This window comes from Ptychodera flava, chromosome 7, assembly GCF_041260155.1.
Source record: "Ptychodera flava strain L36383 chromosome 7, AS_Pfla_20210202, whole genome shotgun sequence".
NCBI lineage: Eukaryota > Metazoa > Hemichordata > Enteropneusta > Ptychoderidae > Ptychodera > Ptychodera flava.
The window spans coordinates 34,783,106-34,804,747 of NC_091934.1; the positions used below are offsets into that span (position 1 = coordinate 34,783,106).

General features: G+C 39.5%; 1 protein-coding gene across 1 annotated transcript; it reads right to left on the minus strand.

The window, feature by feature from the left end:
- Positions 1–408: 408 nt before the first annotated feature.
- LOC139136212 (kynurenine formamidase-like) lies at positions 409–14,641 on the minus strand. The gene is made up of 8 exons (XM_070703951.1): positions 14,442–14,641; positions 10,301–10,396; positions 9,167–9,260; positions 7,550–7,900; positions 6,646–6,849; positions 1,416–1,511; positions 1,099–1,192; positions 409–706 (listed from the first exon to the last, which is right to left on the minus strand). The coding sequence occupies exons 3-8, from the start codon at positions 9,194–9,196 to the stop codon at positions 639–641; spliced, it is 843 nt and encodes a 280-aa protein (XP_070560052.1). The 5' UTR covers positions 9,197–9,260; positions 10,301–10,396; positions 14,442–14,641; the 3' UTR covers positions 409–638.
- Between the last annotated feature and the right edge of the window lie 7,001 nt (positions 14,642–21,642).

The window sequence follows — 21,642 nt, forward strand, 5'->3', positions numbered from 1 at the left end:
GCAAACAAATAATTTTCTTTAAATGGCCAAACGTTGTCTGTCCTGAATCTGTCATTTACAATCATACCCGCAGTATATGTTTGGTCAATGTGTGATGCAATTGCAATACTACAGCCGCTTGTATTCCCGACTTTCTTGTACACGATGACCAAACCTGTAGCATTGCTCTCTCAAGTCTTTCATTAGACTCCCAATACTGTAAATCTGTAGTTCTCAAAAGATACTCTAATGACATGTTTCAATAGATTTACTGACTCAATAACGAGGCAACACTTCCCAATCGGAGACAATGCTATCATAACAAAAAGTAGGGTTTACAGTGACCAAGTGATATCAAAAACACGTACTACAACCTTTCAAATGTTACATAAAAAGGTATCATGACAAATTTTAAACTCTGTCCTTGTAATTACTTTTCAAATTATAACGCATGTCCTGTTCAAATTTTAACGCTTAGGAATATGTTTTGCACGAACTAGAAAACCAGTTTGATAAAAATAATGGCAACGATCGACAAGAGCAGCGATACGCCAAAAGTTGGATGACAAGCGCCACCAACGACTCTGCAAGGATCATTGAGATCAGGATTCCACCCGGTGGCAAAGATTCTCGTCGGAGCACCGCTTCTTCGTGTATCTTCATGGGAATGGCGAAAACTGTGGCACCTTTGAAGGCAGTTTGTCAAGATTTGCGACATTTTCAAGAACTGAAACAGAACATATTGTGAGAATAAAATATGGGTTTGTCGGTTTAAAATTGAGGCAGAAATTGTTGTTTCATTAAATCATGGTGACAGCCATAATCAACTCCAATTACTTTTTACAAATTTTAAACATTTAAAATTTACAACATTTAAGGTGTTTACAAGAGGATATCATAATTATTCCATCGAACAAGAAAATCGTTCTTACAGCACTGTAAATTTCATTACGTCTTTTGGCCACAGTCTGGCTTAGTGTTTATCACATGTCTGTGTGTCGGATCGTCAACACAACTTTTGCTGTAGGACAAACGCATCACGATACCCCAAAATGACGGTGCTTCGGCGCCGCGTAGCCTAGCACACACACACAACTAACATATGAACACTGGACTCACCTGGGATATTGTTGTTAAAAAATGTTAAGTGGCTGCCAAGTGTTCTGGACTGACCATGATCCGATGGCGTGGTGTCGATTCCCACACATTTTATCTGAAATACAATGAAGTAAATTCCTAAAACTCACAGTTTCCGAGAAAATATTATATAACTCCCGACATGCCTCATTTTTCATGTTCGCACACTTTCCATTTCTTTCTCAGTCTATTATCATATTATTTAGTTAAGCAGAAGTTACCCAGTACTACCTCTACCTCCTTGTGTAAATGCGCTGAGTCTGCTACTACAGAGTTGGAAGCGGTAAAGCGCTACCTACCTTCCTGTTATTAACTAGCCATCTTGCCGCGTCAGGATGAATTCCGGGAAAATGCAGAAGGGATGCATTGTTCGTTTCTGATCCAAGATAGGCTGTCTGAAAAAAACAAATGTACCGAGAATAGAAAATTTGCCCTATACCAATCATAAGGGTGAACCTTTTTTTGTTTCTCATCTCCAGAGGAATACTCGGGCAGGGCGGGCGGTCGAAATAAAAAAAACAAGTACCCAAAAAAAACCAAACTGTATTTGTTTCAGTTCAATGTTCCATTCAGTCTCTAGAATTTGTAAGTACAAAAAACCGTATATTTGTTTCAGTTCTGTCCATTCACCGTCACTGGAATTGCTTGTCTTTCAGTTCAGTGTTCTGTACACTCTGTCCTTTCAGTCTGAGTCGCTGCAATCTCACAATTTGATGACGGTGGTGCTGTTGCTAGGATGATCGCCTCAGAGGCGGCGCAAAAAAAACGTTTTTTTTATTTTCATGTCGGAACTGAAATTTACGGTCGGTCGGGAGATGAGAAACACAAAAATAAAAAATGTCGCCCTAACGATCACTGCTAAATTGCTCGTTACGCGTGAATAGATTAAAAGGTGCTTAGCCCCACCCTCTCCCAGATCGATTCTGGTCACCGCGCCCGTCATTTTAGAGCCCGCGCGTCATGGCTTTTTTCGGGGGGGGGGGGGTGTTACATACTCATCATTACAGCTATCCTTGATATCCCTGTTTGCATGTAAAAAATGCTAAAAGGAAAACGGAAGTATTATGCAGCCAGTGATAAAAGACAGTAACTGTTGCATCAATAGAGCCAAACCAGCATTGTTAGGAATAAAAAAGGAAAAGAATAAAAGAAAAGAAAACCGCGTCGCCGCATCACTTTGCTGAATGTCAAGGGCCAGAATTTCTTTTTTTTTGGGGGGGGGGGGCTTAAATCATCTTACTTCAAGAGCAATGTATTGTTAATGATGGAAAAATCTTTACATGTGACACAACTGAAGCTATGGACTATTGACCACAGCTTTAATTTAGCCCGATTACTCGAGAAGACGTGGAAATAGACCATATTTCTTTCCACTGAATTTTTAATAGGTTGCTAGACTTAACTGTTGAATGATCTAACATTAACAGTCATATTTAAGCAATAAATCAAAGTGACAGGTATACTACGAGATGCTGACCAGTTGAAGACACATATGCACCAGCGACATCGATTAATGGAGTGCATTGGTCAAAACCTAGTAATGTACCACTCGCTCGGGTGGTTTATTGCTATCATTTATTGCTATCATTTATATAACAGTACATTGAAATTATGATGCGACATGTTAAAAGGGAATAAACACTATTGGAACTAATTTGGGATAATTGGATCTTCATATTTTAAAAAGTTCTCAAAAGTGTTAGGTGCCCTACAGCTTAATGTTGCAATATTACAAAGTACTCACAAAAACAAGTATGAAACTTAAAAAGAAAAGCAGATGAGATTACATTTGCAGATAAAATCGACATTACTTTACCATCCAATTATCCCCAATTAGATCCAATTGTGTTGATAGTAAGTGAGAAGTCACGCGTGTTCTAATTGTGCATTGTCATTTCAGTGTCATGACCAATTTGATCACTGTATATTTGCAATCATTACTCGGGCATACTTACACGAAATTTGGCCGACATCGCACATCGTTTCGAAAGATGTGCCCGTATTGTGGCAAGTTACGCACATGTATTAAACTTTTTTTCATTATACAAGTCTTACCCATGTCTAGTGTGTGCCTGTTACTTTACCCTAGCTATCTCTGTATAGTATTTCAAAGAAAACAGTCCTGTGTATGAACGGCATATATATCTGTTAATTGCCCTCCCTAATCCCATCATTAATTTGTTCTGCCGATCACAAACGTAGGGGCTTATCGCCCTGACCAAATAAACTCGTTAACAGCTCATAAGGTAGTAGATGGATAGTACCTTATGCGAGCTGCTAATATTACCGTCACGAACGCCAGTCCAAGGGCAGGCAACACATCATTTTGTTACACAGAAAAAATCAGGACCCGAACCTATGTGTAGAAATCGCGGTCACAGCAGAACGTAGTCACAAGCAGAGAGTAGCCGCTGTCCGTGCACTTCCTGATGGTAATACCTAAATTGATTTCAAATAATATCTAAGAACAAAGACTAATTGTAACTATAGCAACACGTTCTCATACTTAAATCACTACAAGGCGCCGTAAAATAAATTCTTTGTTTGCCGTCCGCGTGCGGGTAGGTTTTTGAACGAAATCTGAAAAACAAACACAGATGGTATGCTCGAAAATACGACGCGATGTGCCCTTCCTTTGTTCGCAATGTCGCACCAATTTAATTAAATGTCGCAAAAACGCAAATGTCGTGCGATATCGTTTCAACACAAATCAGATTACCTATCGTAAAGGGGTACATCAACCGCTGTACGTAAAGTGTACATGTGCACCTCCTGTTGTAGCGGACTGCAGTCTAATGTAAGTGAAGATCGATCGACCGTTTCATAAGGTGATTTCTCCTCAAAGTTTTGAAATCGGCGGAAGTGCGTGAAATTGTTTTGGTCTCCATACAAGACGGATCGAAAACAATTCTTGACTGCTTTAGTTTCGAATAAGGAACCGAACTGAATTTCAACCAGCTTTTCCGCGATCCGCGATTGATCACGATTGATCATGATATTGGATCTGCACCGGGGCAAGCAAGTACCGCCGGTGAAATGTTCGTTGTTGAATGCTCCAAATAGTTCGTACGCGGTTGAAGTTGCTCTTACTTTGAACATTTTTTCTGCTAAAAAACGATTTGGTCATTTTATAAGTCCGGATTAGAATTCAGTTTTCAAAAATAGCAATGGCCATTCCGCATTGCAGTCTTTAGAAGCAGAATTTTGGCATTTAATTATTATGCAATAGCGCTGATCACTTAACGTCATTTTTCTTTCATTAGCCCAATATGCAAAAATAAATATTTGTCCGCATTTTCGGCAAGAACGATGAAAATAAAACCTGCTAGTGTTAAAATGCACACAAAAAGTCACATTAATTCTTATGAATTTATGGCTCATACTACAAGCTGCTTAACAACGACCGCGCATGCAATAACAAAATTTGTCCGAATTACAGGCAGCGGTGTCTGAAGTCGCGCGTGCAGCTATATTTATAGTAACAAACCTGATATCGAGATCAGCGCTATTGGAAGTCGGCTAACAAGAAGTTGATACTCGAAATTCAGAATAAATAGCCTTTAAAGTTACAGCTAATGGAGCATTTAACTCGACAGAAACGGTGCCCAGGACTAGTATTATTTGACACTTAAAAAGGAGGATTCGTACTCAAGGCTGTTATGATTTTTCAGCTACCCACTCTTCTTACTGCAAAATTGTAATTTTATGGAAGAGATAGTAGTTTCACCTTTTACCAAGATGTTTAGCATTTGTTTTCTGAGTGACAACTACATACTTTGTTATACTCAGTAATTTTGCAGTTTAATATTTGGAGTTTTCAGGTTTTGCAAGAACACCTTTTAGTTCTAAGCTTACCCCAACATTTTGAAAATCATAGTGTACAGTTGTCAAAACAGCTGTTAATACCTGTTTTTTTCTCGTGTTATCTCTTTACTTTATCTTTGCCTGCTTTTACTCATGGGCTTGTCTTAGCTTGCTGAGAGGTACTGGTACGCTTGGCAACACGAGATGTTCAGAGTTCGTTGGTACTATACAGACTTAAAGTTTCTCGGTAGACAAGCTTGACAGGTGCCGTCGCCCAAGATACGCTTCTCCAATTGTCTAAATGCCCTGGACTACTCTTTGGTCGTTCTGTCCTCCTGCCCTGTCTGTTGTATTTTTCTCTCTTGTCCTTTGTATTCCCTTTCCCGTATTATTTTAGAATGGGATTTTAAACGTTATGTTTAAGGCTTGGTTTTGATCATATGATAGATATGAATTAAAGATAAAAATATACGTCCAATCGTAAACATCAATACAGGTCTCGATCTTAAATTTACATGTCAAAATTAACATACAATTGTCACTGAGACACGTTGCAAAATTGAACTCTTCAAAACTTCGTAAACATCCTCGTAATACGTAATTTGCATCTTTTTACATTTGTTGCAAATATGCTTTGTATTCATAATTGAGATCTTGTTATTTAATTATTATGTTTTACTGGCACCTATGACCACCTAGTGCATAAATCTCCGTCAGAGACATACTATAGATCTGCGTAACACAACCAGTTGATTACTATCACACTGTACATGTGGTACATTTTGTACTGGTATAGTGTTTATTGCCATTGTTTATTATGGAATTTTTGTTCAGACTCACAGTCACCTAACTCTAAGTATGCTTGTTGTACTTATACAAGTATAACCTTTGTTTCCAAGCATTGCTTTCAACGTGCTTAATGAAGAGCATAAGAAACACTGCATTGTAAATGTAACAGATTATTTTTCATACTTGTGACCCATAAACCGATGAGAAAGTTATAGTTTATGCGATTGATCTACTTTGTATTTTTTTTCTGTGTTTGTTTTTTTTTGCTGGCTGGCTGGTAGGTTTTTCAAAACTCCAAGGACGGCAAACAAAGAATTTTATTTACACGACCTAATATCGTCTAATTCAACCGGAAATACGTGTCGACTCGTATGCATGTATTGGGGGTCGTACGCACGCTTTTCTAGTAGGCTACCAGTTCACGTCAATTTGTTGAGTGTAGAAAAGATGCCTTCTGAACCCACGTACGTCCGCAGCAATCAAGATCATCTCAGAAAGTGGGCAAGGGTTTTCTAAACCATGTTTTACCACCTTTTAGAATATGTCATCTGACTATGTATAAGCCAATCACGATAATCGAATGATACGTAAAGTGTAATAACGGTACCGTATGATGCAGTCTGCCGATCGCTATCGGAAAGCAGACGACATGCAACATAGTATCGCGCGTGACGTTAAGGTCTCGGTTGCAATACTGGCCAATTTTCGAAATGTGGTGTTATTTTTGATATACCTGTCTTTATACTCTATCTCAAATGCCACAAACTTAAAAGTTCTGTTCGTTTCGGTGTATTAGTGTGAAAACCCAAGCTGGAAAACCCCAAAGTTTTTCTGTAAAACAGTTCTGGTCAGTGATTTGTGATTTAACCTGTTAAAATATGGGTTAACACCACAAAACACGCACCAGAATTAAGTTCAAACTGTCATGACATATACCCTATTAAGCCATTGGGATCCCCGGCCAGAGTACACCATAACTATGACGTCATCAGGGATACGACCATTAGCCTCTTCCCAGTCTTCAAGATCGGCAACTTCCATCTCAGCTAATGAATCCTCGTCCGCTTTTGACTTTATATCAATCTTCACAGCTGGTCCTATGAGAGCGTCGAGGGGCACGTCGTGCACCCGAGGTTTTCCCTGTGGTAACGAGGTTAGGGAAAGCATACAGTAACTTGAGGATGAAATGCAGCGTGATCATCACAGAGGATACCTTAGTGTTCTCCATGAAAAGTTGATTTGCGTGGTTGACAGAAGTTATGAAACGAACGCCAGCTGCACTGTCATTTAAGTATCCATAAAAGTATGTGTGTGTTACATGTATGTATGATGTCTATCTATCTATCTATCTATCTATCTATCTATCTATCTATCTATCTATCTATCTATCTATCTATCTATCTATCTATCTATTAATGGGTATATCGGGGAAATGCTTCCTACTAGGAAGGCAAAATCAATATAAAAAGTGACTGCTCCCTCATATGTCAAGTCTACCCTCTACATATAATTTTGATGAATGGGGCACAAAGTGCCCCTGTCAATGAACATGCAGAGAAAACACTGATCTTGATCTTGCAATCCTCAGAAAAACTAGGTTTTCTACGGAATATATATATATATATATATATATATATATATATATATATATATATATATATATATATATATATATATATATATATATATTTAGTGTAGTTTTAACGGGAACTAAGGCAGTTTAAAGGTAGGCGTTGTATTACTGGTCAGTTTCGTGTAGGTAGAACCTACACTCATCAGATAACTAGGCTAAGGTATCTGATGAGTGTGGGTGTCTCGTTCAACACTCCTATTCTCTTACCCGAACAAAATGAGATGGTGCATCCATGTGAGTGCCTCCATGCTCAGCTGCACAAAAGCTGTTGGTTTCGTAATAATTTCCCCTTTCTGTTTCTCCACGGAAGTCGATGTTTAATTCAAATGGTCTTGAGCCCGGCCAATAGATGGTTTCATTTTCCTTAAAGTGTAACTCATGTCCAAATAAGGAGACGGACCGCCTGCCTCTATGTTGCAAGTTCCGGAATATCACTGCGCCACCCAGTGGCGAAGACCCGCGTAGGAGCTCCACTGCCATCATGAATTCCAATGGGCACTGCGTATACGGTGGCACCGATTGCCGGCAATTGATCAAGTTTGGCGATGTTTTCAAGTGCTTTGGAAGAAGAACAAGATAGCATTTTGCCTCAGAGCCCATACAGAATGTTTTATGGTTCCCTCAAAATCCCCCCAAAATAATTAAGTGCTCCATGAAAAAAACCTGGCACTATACGGGTATAAAAGAATACAAGTTTGGAACACCCTCTAACAAGTTTACAGTTAGAGAAAAACTAGTATTTAAGTTCCAAATAGCCGCTACACCTTGTGCTTACTCTATAGGGGAATAAAAGTTGGACTTTTTGAGCAACCAGATGATAAAAACTGAGTTTTCCTAGCAAGCTCCGAAGTGAGTCCACAAAGGCAAAAGACTAGAAAGGTAATAGACATGGAAATCTGCCCCGTAACTTGTCCCCGAAACACACTCTACCTTATTAGGCGTAGAATAGTACAGGAAAAACGGAGGCAACAGAGTGAGATAGACTCTAAATGGACAGGTTTGTGATCAGCTCTAATTCTGGTCAAATTATGGAACTGTGCACAACTTTCAAAGAAGAACAAAAGACTAACTAAATTACATAAAAAGTCAATGTTAAGGAACACTAAGTTCGAGGATATTGGATTGAAGACTGCCATTTAAGGTAGCATAGCTGTTTTTTACGCAGAACGCGCCTAAGGGAACACAAATTTGGACTCTCAAACTTTTACAATTCTCTCCAGATCTATCACATGTGGGGGGTCTTTTTTAAGCTCTTGGTGTAAGAAAACTTTTTCGAATTTTTTATTTTTCTACATAGAGTTAACAAAGGGATGGCGGCCATTTTAATTTAAACATCGGTAAATCATGAGTTATTTATTTCCTTAGTACCAAAATTTGCACGGTGACCCTCGATTTTTATTCATGATTTTGAAAGTGAATGGTTGAAAGATTCCTTAAGGAAATTTTGAGCAAAAGTTTAAGTCCTTCACTACCCTAAAAGCCATTTTGGCACAAAACCATCACAGTATGTACTGGTGTATAGTCGCACGATTTAAAATATTGCTTACGGCAACCGCGACCCGATCAGATTATTTTAAAGTCAGGGTACAAAGGGCTAAAAAACTCTCCTTTTACTGACAAGCACTGTAATCCATCTGCACTGTTCCAAGTAAAATATATTCAAATATAAACAAGGGTTGTTAATTTGCATCTAGAAGTATGCAACCCATGTAATGGTTAATCTTTATAAACAGTTATTTATCAAACAACATTGATGTTCAAGCCTCCCCCTCCCCAGAGAGACTCCGCGACAACTTAGATTAATACATTGCCCGTAATACTTACCCGGTATATTTTTTTCAAATAGAATCTCATGTGTCTGAACCGTCGTACATTTTCCGCAATCAAGGGAGGCGGTATCAATACCAACAGCTTTTATCTTTAAAAAAAGGCAATAGACCCTTTTCATAAGTCTAGCGCCCTCCTGTGGCCACTGTGAATTTCAAGTCAAAGCGAGGCACTGGGAAAACCTCTAGCCACTGCCCACGGTTTTCCACAGTGGCCTTGCTTTGACTTCAAATTCACAGTGGCCACAGGAGGGCGCTAGACTTATGAAAAGGGTCAATGTTACAATATGTTATTAAAACATCTTATATTGGAGTTGCAGTCTTTTTACTTTCAGCTACCCATACCTTTCGATTTACCACCAAAATTATAATAACTGCTCACGCGGAATAGAAGCAGAATGTGCTTATTTACAAGCGATGCATTCACTGCCTTTTTGAAAGAGTGTTAGGCAGTATACATAGGCGAAACGCTGAATTTGAATAAAATACGTGCATGAATAGACTCAAAGATTCGTCACTTGAGGGCGCCCAGGGTAGGGTGCCCACGAGCGACGAATCTTTCAGTCTAATGCATGAATAGTCATAGAAATTGGCGTACATTGAATTCCTGTGCGATCGTTCATATGAATGTATTTTGTTCTGTACCGGGTACATTGTAACTTCTTCAACGGTATTTTTTCATTTTTCCATAGAGCACAGAAGAAATAACAATGATGATCATACTAAATGAAATTAACCTCTCGTTATGTGTTTGTCATGACATTTTTAATGTAATGCCTCCAGAACAGATATTAATTCGTACTCTCAAATATTTGTAATTCTTTTCTGATCTACCACTGTTGGCGGCTCATTTTAAAGCTCTTGCAGTAACAAAAATATTCACCGACTTTGTTTCTTTTTAAATATCTTCCCCACAGAGTTAATACAGGGGTGGCGGTCATTTTGAATTTGAAATACATGTAAAGTAACATGCTTCTCTAATTCCAAACTTTGTGCGGTGACTCCTGTTTTTATTCTTGATTTTGTGTGAGTATGGTTCAAAGTTTCATAGAGAAAAGTTTGGGCTGAAGTTTAAGTTTTTCGCTTTCGAGGCGCGTGCTACCTTAATGAATAATTAAGAATTTCGACTTACCCTTCTGTTGTCGACAAGCCATTGGGCAGCTTCGGGATTGATACCAGGGAAATGAAGCTGTGATGTGTCGTTGGTGTCTGTTCCTAAAAAGGCTTTCTATTGGAAATTAAAGTGTTCGATATAGTCAGAGCATTGTATTGTAATCCGCTCACCGCTTTTGAAAAGTCAATCAAAATTCATCCGACAACAATAGGTTGTTCGCTCATATGAAGTTCAAGGGGACAACCATAAATAATTGCGTCCTTTATCAGAGGGAGACGTCATGAATATCTTGATGGTCAAGTTATTTAAAGTAATTTATGTTAAAATACATTTCATAGCTTCTTTATTGAGGGTATTATACTTGTGATCAGGAACCGTGTATAAAGGTCAATGTCAGATTCATTAATCCCGGACTACAGGTGAAATCATTATTTTTAAATCGAAAGGAATTATATTTCTATATATCCATCTATCTCGCAAAAGAAAAACCTAAAAAGCATACACAAGAGCACCTGCTTTACAATTGTCGTAAATGCTCAAATTTTATTTTTATCAGGCAAGAAGAATGGATAATATTGACAAGATAAATGCTCAGTATCTTCTTTTACCCTTTTCTGGCAGATTTGCCAGTACGTGTAGGGTTTTCTGAGGTCAAAGTTGCTAGTCATCGTCCTAGTATCGTCCGGTGTGGCTAACTTCGCCAAGTTTTAAAAGCCCGAAATAGCTTCTACCAAAAAAAAACAAAAACAAAAACAAAACAAAAAAATTATCCAAAACGGGACAGCAGCGTCACCTGACTTAATATGCTGTCACATGACTTGTAAAACGCTATCAATACGAAGCGAAGTGAGTACAACGAACAGCATGTCATTAAATGTCCGAAAACTGAGGTCGTCCGAAAACTGTCACACTGAGTGTATTATTAATCTTTACGGCCCTGATACGGCTTTTGCAGCCCGAGATCGTACGAGGAAGCGCCCGAGCGTGCGGGGGCCCGTACGCCGTACGGCCAAGGGCCGCAAAAGCAGTATCAGGGCCGTAAAGGTTTTATCATATAACTTATGGAATGATAAATATGTAGTTTACATAATATTCAACATTGTTTAGGCGATAAAAATGCATGCGATATCAAAAATTCTTCGCCATTTGTGTCAATTTTTCATAAATGCGATGGCCGCTTCCCGTCGCGGATTGACATACATAATGACGTCATTTGTTTACCTGCAGAATTCTAAAACGCGCAAAGCAACATGCGTACTAGTACGTGACCAACAGAGATCCAGGCTGAAATCGAGGTGTAAGAAGGACAAAAGCGTGATGTCAATTTATTGCAATTTATACTGAACAGGCACGCACTTAGTATACACAGGATTTCACAAGAATTTAGAAATAAAAGCCGGTGTCTCCGTCGCGGCTCCACTGTCGCGCGCGCCACGCGCAACTACGATCTGAGCGAGCAGACGTGCAGACGTCTCGCGCTGGCTTTGCATGGAACGTTTGTGGATAGCAACGCGCGTTGCAACCAGAATCGAGGTAGTTCAGAAATGCACGCGAGTGCCCAAACTAGTATTTGGGCACCGGGGGCGCGTTCGATTTGCACGATCATGATTATGATATATGTGACATCATTTTCGAAATCGAGGTTGTAAACAAAACTGGCTATCACGATCATGTTTTCAGTTGACATGGCTGCCCTCAGTGTTGACACATTTCTGCAGGGCTGCAGCATACGTAGTGACGCCTAATATGTAACAGGTCTGACCTGAGAGCGAGCGCAGCGTAGGGTATATCCTTATTGATGTTGATGCATGACGCATATTTTGGCCATTGAGGTTGAATTGCTGTGGAATGTTTTCTAGAATAACATTTATAGATTATTATAGCAATTTAACTCGGAAATGCCAAGTTCACTAACGAAAATTATTTAAAACTGGTAAATTATATAATTCAGATCAGTTTATTGTAACAGGGGCGGGAACAGAGGAAGTCTAATGTAAAACACGTACTGTTCCCTCAGCGCACTATTTTAATTCTCGCGTGAGTTGACCGTTCGTTCTCGCGAGAGTTGGCTTGTTTCAAAATGGCGGCGCCTAGTGATGACCGATCCGGGCTTTCAAAAGTGATCAAAAATAGCCATTTTGAAACAAATTTCACACTTTCTTTGGAACGGAGAGATTCTTTGTTCGGAAATACACATTGTCGAGTAGGATTTGTGGTAGATTATATCTTTAATTTCACGCAATCCGTGTAAAAGTATTCAAAATGGCCGCCTCCATGGAAGTGCTCTCCTTTCAAAACTCGTAGGTATATAGAGATTCCATTCTAATTTTCATGTACACGCGTTAGTCTTAATGCTCGCTTCGCGAGCGGCCTTCGGCCGCTCTCGCTGCGCTCGCTATAAGTTTATCGATAAAAGTTTCCATCAAATCTTCGTGTGGAATAGTTTATTGTACCTACACTCAGTGTGACAGTTTTCGGACGACCTCAGTTTTCGGACATTTAATGACATGCTGTTCGTTGTACTCACTTCGATAGCGTTTTACAAGTCATATGACAGCATATTAAGTCAAGTGACGCTGCTGTCCCGTTTTGGATAGTTTTTTTTTTTTCGGTAGAAGCTATTTCGGGCGCTACAAACTTGGCGAAGTTAGCCACACCGTACGATTCAAGGTGTCGGAAGTAACACACAGAGACAGTCCGTGTCCGATATACACGTCGAAATATAGTTGCGTCGTACATGGATTAAACGTAACTAATTTATCACCACATTTTTACAAACAGTTTTCTAAACACATCGAAATTGAAAATCGGGGGTTCGAAGTTTCAAAATATCAATATTTGGCCCTATAATCACATTCCAAATACGACGTTCCAAATACGACGTCCCATTACTACGATAGCAGTCCGATTACTACGCACTCAACATGGGATCAACAATTTGGCAACTTTGACCCCTTAATACCACTTCCGTCGTGTTAACAGTTTGAGGATAAACACGATAAAGTTTCGAAGGGTATGGTAATAAGATTCGTACTGGTCGTCATTTATGAAACGGCTTTGGGCGAAATTCACTACCCTGCCCGAAAGCTGTCACACTGAGTGTACTACATGCACTCCTATACATGTACTCGGTACAGTGCGCCCAGCACTGTGTTCTGAACAAATAAACATTTTTTTTTCAAATTTCGTAGTAAATCAAGGTATTTTATATTTTAATAACAGAGGCGACATCACGCCCCGGCCTCTGATCCGTGCATTTTTTACGTATCACGCCCCGGTCCAGTGCCCAAATATGGGCAATCGCGTGCATTTCTGAACTACCTCGATTCTGGTTACTAAGCGCGTTGCTATCCCAAACGTTCCATTCGTATACAGAGCCAGTGCATGCAGTGCGAGATTAGGAAAACGTCTGCTGGGTCAGATCGTAGTTGCGCGTGGCCGTAAATATTATTGTTATTGGACATGTTCGAACGCACGATAACAATCATGATTGGCCAATCACGATAATGATCGTATTAATCGAACGCGCTCCGGGCCGGGGTGTGATACGTAAAAAAATGTACGGATCTGAGGGCGCTTTCTCCATAGCTTTACAAAGGCACGTGAATGTAGGTGTATGATAAGATAGAGTAGCATCGGGGACAGATATTCGTACTTAAAACATTTACGATACTTATTCGGTCTACAACTTGTGGGGTTCATTTTGAAGCTCCCACTTATTTTTGTGAAAATCGAAAAGTTATTTTTCCCAACCGAGTCAAAAAAGGTGTGGTGGCCAATTTGAATTTCAAGTGTCATGAAATATACAAGGTGTATTGTTTCTGTAGCACCAAATTTCTCAATGTGATTCCTAATTTTTTATTCTTGATTTCGGAAAGGGAATCGTCTAAAGTTACCACAAGGAAAACTTGAACGAAAGTTTCAGTCTCTCAATTCCGGAGCACGTACTACAAAAAAGTGAAATTGTATTCATGTTTAACATCTCATTTTACATGGCAGATGAGCTGCCCATCGCATAATTTTGCTTGACAAAGATTTAAATTGATATACAGGACAGTCACAATATTGAAACACTGCTTTTCGAATATGGTATCAAATACTGCAGTCTACATAGACACTTTAAACCGGAAAGACTTCGATATATATACAACAAGTCTACCTTGTCTGGCCATCGACTTCCCCAACCACTGTAAACCAACAAGATGACGTCATCTGGTATCTCTCCATGGATGCCCTCCAGTCTTGTATGTCAGAAACAGTCAACTCGGCATCGCTATTCTCGTCTGGCCTTAGCTTTGATGTCCAGCTTGACTGCCGGTCCAATTAAGGTGTCCAGTGCTACTTCGTGGGCCCTATTGCGACCCTATATCAGTAACAATAAATATCGGTAGCTACCATTACGAGGGCCGCAGTAAAAACAAAGTATAACAATTGGCATTCCTTCCTATTTTATTTTCCTGTAAATGAATTACCAATACAGTCTCTCTCTCTCTCTCTCTCTCTCTCTCTCTCTCTCTCTCTCTCTCTCTCTCTCTCTCTCTCTCTCTCTCTGGCAAGTCCCTTGTGGCTATGAGAAACATGACTGACTTTCTGTGGAAAAAAGCCTCCAGGAATTTCAATTCGCAGCTGTGTCGAATTTACTTTGTGTTGGCCTTCGCAAACGGTATTCAATGGCATATGAAGCAAAATATCGGATGTGATTTCATTATTTCATTTAAAACAGAGCTCAGAATGCATATACAATTTCTCCTCGCGGATTTCATAAGACTCTGACCCGTCTATTGCTACACTGAAATGCCTTGCTGATGGATTCATATCAAACGGTAATAAAAGACACCAGAAGGGTAAAAATTGATGTGTGCGAGTGACTTGTGTCAACTGTTGAAAATATCAAAAAAACATATGGTTTCAGCTGGCCAACATGCACGTCTCCTACCTCCATAAAATGAGAGGGAGATCCAAATGCGTCCCTCCGTGTTCACCTGCACAGAAGTTATTCATCTCTATGTATATTCCGAATCGATCATTTTCTCCAGCTTGCACAATCTCTAATTCGAAGGGTCTTGCTGTCGGCCAGTAGATGGTCTCGCCCGTCTTAAACGCATATGTCATATCCAAGAAGGGGGAGACGTCTGCTAATGTTGAGACAATCGACGTGGCAGCGATGACGATTACAAAATATGTGGGAAATACTCCTTTCTTCTCCATTGTAAAAGGAGTCTCGATATTCCAGTTGACTACTTCCTTGGTGTGTCTCTCAGTGGTCTTCTGTCGATCTTAAATGAAATGCGTAAGCTTCAATAACACAATGACCATAAAATACTTCACTGGGTTTCGCAATGTCTTTTTAAAGACACATTTCCCATGGTTCACTGCTTTGTGCTGCCAGTCATTGATCAAGCGATCGAGCATTGGTGACGTGCCATGACGGCCTGGATCTGACCACAGTCTCTCCGCCCACCCAGTGGGATGAGGGACTTTGGACTGAATACAAAGCACAATCCATTGTACTTTTGTCATCTCCATTCAAATGGGATCTTTTAGAATAAATTAAACTCAAAGACCACCCCGGAGGAAAATTAGTGAAGTTCTATTATATTTTCTTCAGTCTTGACAGAATCATGACTGACTTGTGACTTATTGACTGGCTAATTCTTTTAATTTTAATCATTTACCATGATGTGTTCCGGTCCAACTTTGGTTTTCTTCAAATAATGCAAATGCACGTCGGAAAATGGAGTTATCACAACACTGACTGCTATTGGTCAGAGATTACTTCGGAACTAGCTTGATGTAAACAGAGTCCCTTGAAGGATTGCGTTCCGCTAAACAAATACCTCTAGAAAATATACACTTAATGTCTCATTTTGCTCACTGCATTGTAGTTCTGGAAGTAACTCGACTATATTGTTGTCTCTCAAAACTATTTTTAAAATTCTGTTGACTTCTTTTGAGTCAGATCCGTTCGCTTACGTTTGAATATATTCTCTGGATATAGTAGAATATAGCTTTAGTGTAAAAACGCCCAAAGTTTCGGAGTATAGAGCCAAATGCGCTACATCGGTGACGTGAATGAACGAACTGTGCAGTGATGGTTAAAGTTTACACTGACATGCAGTGTACGCCCAGAGTAAACACAAATCAACTGCGGACTTACAGATTGAAAGGATTGATAAAGGTCTAATACATCAACGAATGGGTTTGGTTGTAAAACATGGACAATATCCAGGCAATAACACCTGTAGAGCAGATAAGGGTGGACAATGTAATATTGTGGGGGCTCTGGAAGATTCGATGAAGAGGTGTCACATATATATATATATATATATATATTGTTACGTGCAGAGAAGACGAACAAAAGGGTGAACTCAGCAGTTAACGTTTAAACAAAATTTATTACGAAAATAAAACTAATTGCTAAGTCAGGGATAGAGTACAAGCTTTAAAAGTGTACAGACTACTTATCTCAGCTGGGACGGCAAAGCTCCAGTCTCAGAGTTGTAACAGTCAGTCGGATGAATGAACAGTCCTTTGGTTTGCAGGCTTGAAGCTACACAAAGTCCACAGTATAAATCCAGCGTTGACAGTGAAGGTCTTGAAAAGTCTTGAGAATGACTACTGCTGGAGTTTAGTAACACACAAGAGACACGATCCCAAAAGTCTGACTGGAAGCTGTGCACGTCCCTTTTATAAAGGCATATAAGAACAATCTAGAACTTTTATGACATGCTAATTACTGTTCTAAAATTATCTCCCTTACACAACTAATCAACTTTCCAGAACATTCCAAACATGACTAATTGAATTCAAGGTTGTGAGGTCATAAGGGCAGTGACCTTGAGAATGTTCTAGACTAATTGAACTCAGGTCATGATGAGTGTGGGGGAAATGACCTACATAACACACCCCCTCTTCAAAAAAAGAAAATTTTTCAAAGAAAATCTTTCTTTTACAAATGTAATCTTGAAAAGGATTTAAGTACTCAAATTTTGTTTTACTCTAAAGTAAAATTTCTTGAAAGTGAACAACAATAAACTCTAAATACGAGAGAGACAGTCTGCAATTAAATTGTCTCTGCCTTTGATATGTCTAATATCACAAGATTAAACTCCTGTAACATTAAACTCCATCTTAGCAATCTCTGATTTTTGCCTTTAAATTTCTGCAGAAAAACAAGAGGGTTGTGATCAATATAAACCACTATTGGCTGATTTGAAGAAGTAACATAAACTTCAAAATGCTGTAAAGCTAATATCAAAGATAAACACTCTTTTTCAATTGTAGAGTAGTTTCTCTGGGATTTGTTAAATTTGCGTGAAAAATAGCAAACAGGATGATCTATACCATGACTATCCTCTTGCAATAAAACAGCACCAGCAGCCGTATCACTAGCATCCACAGCTAATTTGAATGGCAAAGTGAAATCTGGTGCAGACAACACTGGAGCACTTTGCAGTATGGCTTTAAGTGTATCAAATGCCTGTTGGCATTGCTCTGACCAAACAAACTTTACTTTCTTTTTAAGTAAGTTAGTCAAAGGCTCAGTAATTGTGGAGAAATTTGGACAGAATTTTCTGTAGTAACCAGCCATACCGAGAAAGCGCATCAGTTGTCGTTGCAGTTTGGTATGGGAAAACTTGAAATGGCACTGATTTTGGCATCAACAGGTTTTACCTCACCCTGTCCTACAGTATGTCCGAGGTAAGTTACCCTAGCCCAACCAAACTCAGATTTGGCAAGGTTGACAGTCAACATTGCTTTGCTCAGTCTCTCAAAGAACTTCCGCATGAGCTTGATGTGTTCCTCCCAGGTGTCACTATACAGGACGACGTCGTCAACGTAGGCTGCACACCCGTCTAGCCCGGATATGACGTCGTTGATCATCCGTTGGAACGTTGCCGGAGAGTTCTTCATTCCGAATGGCATCACCTTGTACTGGAACAATCCGTCTGGTGTAACAAAGGCGGATATTTCACGAGCACGATCCGTCAGAGGGACTTGCCAAAATCCCTTCAGTAGGTCAAATGTTGTCACATACTTGGCTTTTCCCACTCGGTCGATGCAGTCATCAATCCTCGGGATTGGGAAAGTGTCTGTCTTTGTTAAAGTGTTGACCTTCCTAAAGTCCGTGCACATACGATAACTGTGGTCTGATTTGGGAACAAGTATGCACGGCGAACTCCAGTTACTTTTACTGGGTTCAATAAAGTCATTGTCCAGCAGGTATTTGACTTCTTCCTGGAGATATTTCGCTTTTGTTGGATTCAGTCTGTATGGATGTTGTTTTACAGGCTTACTGTCCCCAACATCAACGTCGTGATAGATGACGTTTGTCCTCGTTGGAACATCTTGAAACAGGTGTTTATATTCGTGGAGCAGTTCTTTCACCTGTTGTTGTTGTTCTGGCTGGAGGTGTGCCAACTTTGTAGACTCCAGCTTCTCCAGGATTTCTGAGTTCTGAAGCTTGACCGAGCCCAGCTTTGAGTTTAGAGTATTTTCACTCAAGTCAGTTTCAGTATCACTATCTTCATAATGGTTTGAACTGACTGCACTGACAGGCTGAGTTATAGTAGGATTATCCCTATCCAAATATGGCTTAAGCATATTTATGTGACATAGCTGTTTTTGTTTTCGCCTGTCAGGTGTTATTATGATGTAATTTAAATCACTCAATTTCTTATCGATTAGATATGGCCCAAAGTAACGAGCATGGAGTGGTTTGCCAGGAATTGGAAGTAGAACAAGAACTTTTGACCTGGTTCAAACTTCCGTTTTGAGGTGCTTTTATCATATTTGATTTTCATTGACTGCTGAGATGACTCAAGATTTTCTCTGGCTAATTCACATGCTTTAGAGAGTTTCGTACGAAAATCTGACACATATTGCAAAATATTCAGACAATCATCATCGTCTGATAGGAATTTCTCTTTAACTAGCTTAAGTGGGCCACGGACTGTATGTCCAAATACAAGCTCAAATGGGCTAAAACCAAGAGACTCTTGAATTGACTCTCTAACAGCAAAGAGCAGAAAATGAATTCCTTCATCCCACTGCTTCTCTGTGTCAAAACAGTAGGTCCTAATCATGTTTTTCAAAGTTTGATGAAATCGCTCAAGAGCACCCTGACTTTCTGGATGATAGGTGGATGACCTATACTGTTTAATGCCTAGCTGATCCATTACTTGTTGAAAAATTCCAGACATAAAGTTGGAGCCTTGATCGGACTGGACACATTTAGGGAGGCCAATAAAGTGAAAATTTGACTAAAGCTCTCACTATAGTCTTTGTCTTTATATTTCTCAGTGGTATGGCTTCTGGGAACCGAGTTGATGTACACATAATTGTCAACATGTACTCATTTCCTGATCTTGTTTTTGGTAGGGGCCCAACACAGTCTATTAGTATCCTACTAAATGGTTCTTGAAATGCAGGAATTGGCTGTAAAGGGGCCTTTGGAATGGTCTGATTCGGCTTTCCTACCATTTGACATGTGTGACAAGTTTTACAGAAATGTGTTACATCTTGCCTGAGATTAGGCCAATAAAAGTGACTGAGAATTTTGTGATAAGTTTTCCTTACTCCTAAGTGACCAGCCCAGGGGGTTTCATGGGCCAGGCGCAATATTTCAGCACGGTAGGGCTTTGGAACCACAATTTGATGTTTTATAGCCCAATCGTCATCAACCAAAACATCTGGAGGTCTCCATTTACGCATGAGAATACCAGATTTGTATAATAGGAAACAGAGCTATCTGAAGTTTTACCTTCATCATCTACCCTGTCAAACAAAGACAAAATATCTGGGTCTTTGTGTTGTTCTGCAATGAGATTTGATCTAGAAAATGTCTGACTTTGGTCAGCAGAAGTTTTACTGGAAGTTTCAAATCCACGAGGGATAACGGAATGATCCGTGTCAAACACCTGACTGAGAAAGGTGTCATTTAAGTCAACATCTGTGACATTATTTTTGAGAGTATTTTGATTCTCGGAAGTTTTCTTTGACATGGCTCGAGTAATGGCACATGAAGGAAATAAATCGGGTATCTCTTGTTCAATTGGCTCTGGATCCTGATCTAAAGTAGGATTATCAGTCACAAGTGGATTAGTAATGACCTTGTCCCCAGCAAGGTCGTTTCCAAGAAGAAGGTGAATCCCTTCAAAAGGCAAAAAAGGCCTAATACCTAAAGTCACAGGTCCAGAAACAAAGTCCGAAGACAAATAGACATTATGGAGAGGAACAGGAATGTAGTCATTACAATCTACCCCCTTAATAAGAACTTTAGAACCTGAAAATGACTTTTCAGAAAACGGCAGGGTATCTGCCAACAAAAGAGACTGGGAAGCCCCGGTATCTCTTAAATTTTGACAGGGGTAGCGGAAGAGAAATCACTAGAAAGTGATATAAAACCATTATGAATAAATGGCTCGAAAATACCCATAATGCTATCTTGAGAAGAATTGACCTTGACCTCATTAATGGGGATAAGAGGGGTTTAACCTCAGAAAATGTGTTGCACACATTATTAGACTCTAATTGAGTTGATGAAGAAATAAAGCCGGTTGGCTTAGATCCACTTTGACCACTTTGACCTTCACGTTTTCTTTTCAATTTGAAACACTCTGACATTAAATGGCCGTCTTTCTTACAATAATTACAAGAAAGTGTACCGAACTGTTTGTCAGAAGGAGATTGAGACTTGGGATCTGATGATGTGGGAGTGTTACTTGAATTTGTGAACCGTTGTCATTTGATTTTCTACTGTCCTTTGAAAAATTCTTGGATGAAAAGGAGGAGTTAAATTTACCTGCATTGTTTCTGTATGAAAAGGACTGGGATGGTTTGCTGAGAAATGAAGATTTGTGGGTCAATGAATAATCATCAGCCAAACGTGCAGCAACCTCCAATGTATCTGCCTTTTGTTCATTGATAAATGTCTTGATGTCACTCCGGATGCACCTTTTAAATTCCTCAATCAAAACAAGTTGTCGTAATTTGTCATAATTCTGACTACCTTTTCAGAAGAACACCAACGGTCAAACAGTTGTTCTTTTGTTCGAGCAAATTCAACATAAGTTTGATCTTTCACCTTCTCACAATCCCTAAATTTCTGATGGTAAGCTTCAGGCACCAACTCATAGCCCTTGAGAATTAATTCCTTCACAGAATCATAATCTGAAGCCTGCTCTACTGACAATTGAATGTAAATTTCTCTGGCTTTACCCACCAAAGCACTCTGCAAAAGCATAGACCAGGACTCCTTAGGCCAATTCAGACTCTGAGCAATTTTCTCAAACGGAGGAAATATTTATCAACATCCTTTTCTTGGAAAGGGGGAACTAACCTGAAATGCTTAGTGATGT

Bases quoted from the DNA above. Each gene is read 5' to 3' on its own strand.
- LOC139136212 (XM_070703951.1), bottom strand. From the start codon at position 9,196: ATGAGATTCTATTTGAAAAAAATATACCGG. The intron at 6,850-7,549 runs GTAAGAGAATAG...TCGTTACCACAG, and splicing joins CACCATCTCATTTTGTTCGG to GGAAAACCTCGGGTGCACGA. The intron at 1,512-6,645 runs GTATATGTCATG...TGTTTTTTTCAG, and splicing joins GATCCCAATGGCTTAATAGG to ACAGCCTATCTTGGATCAGA.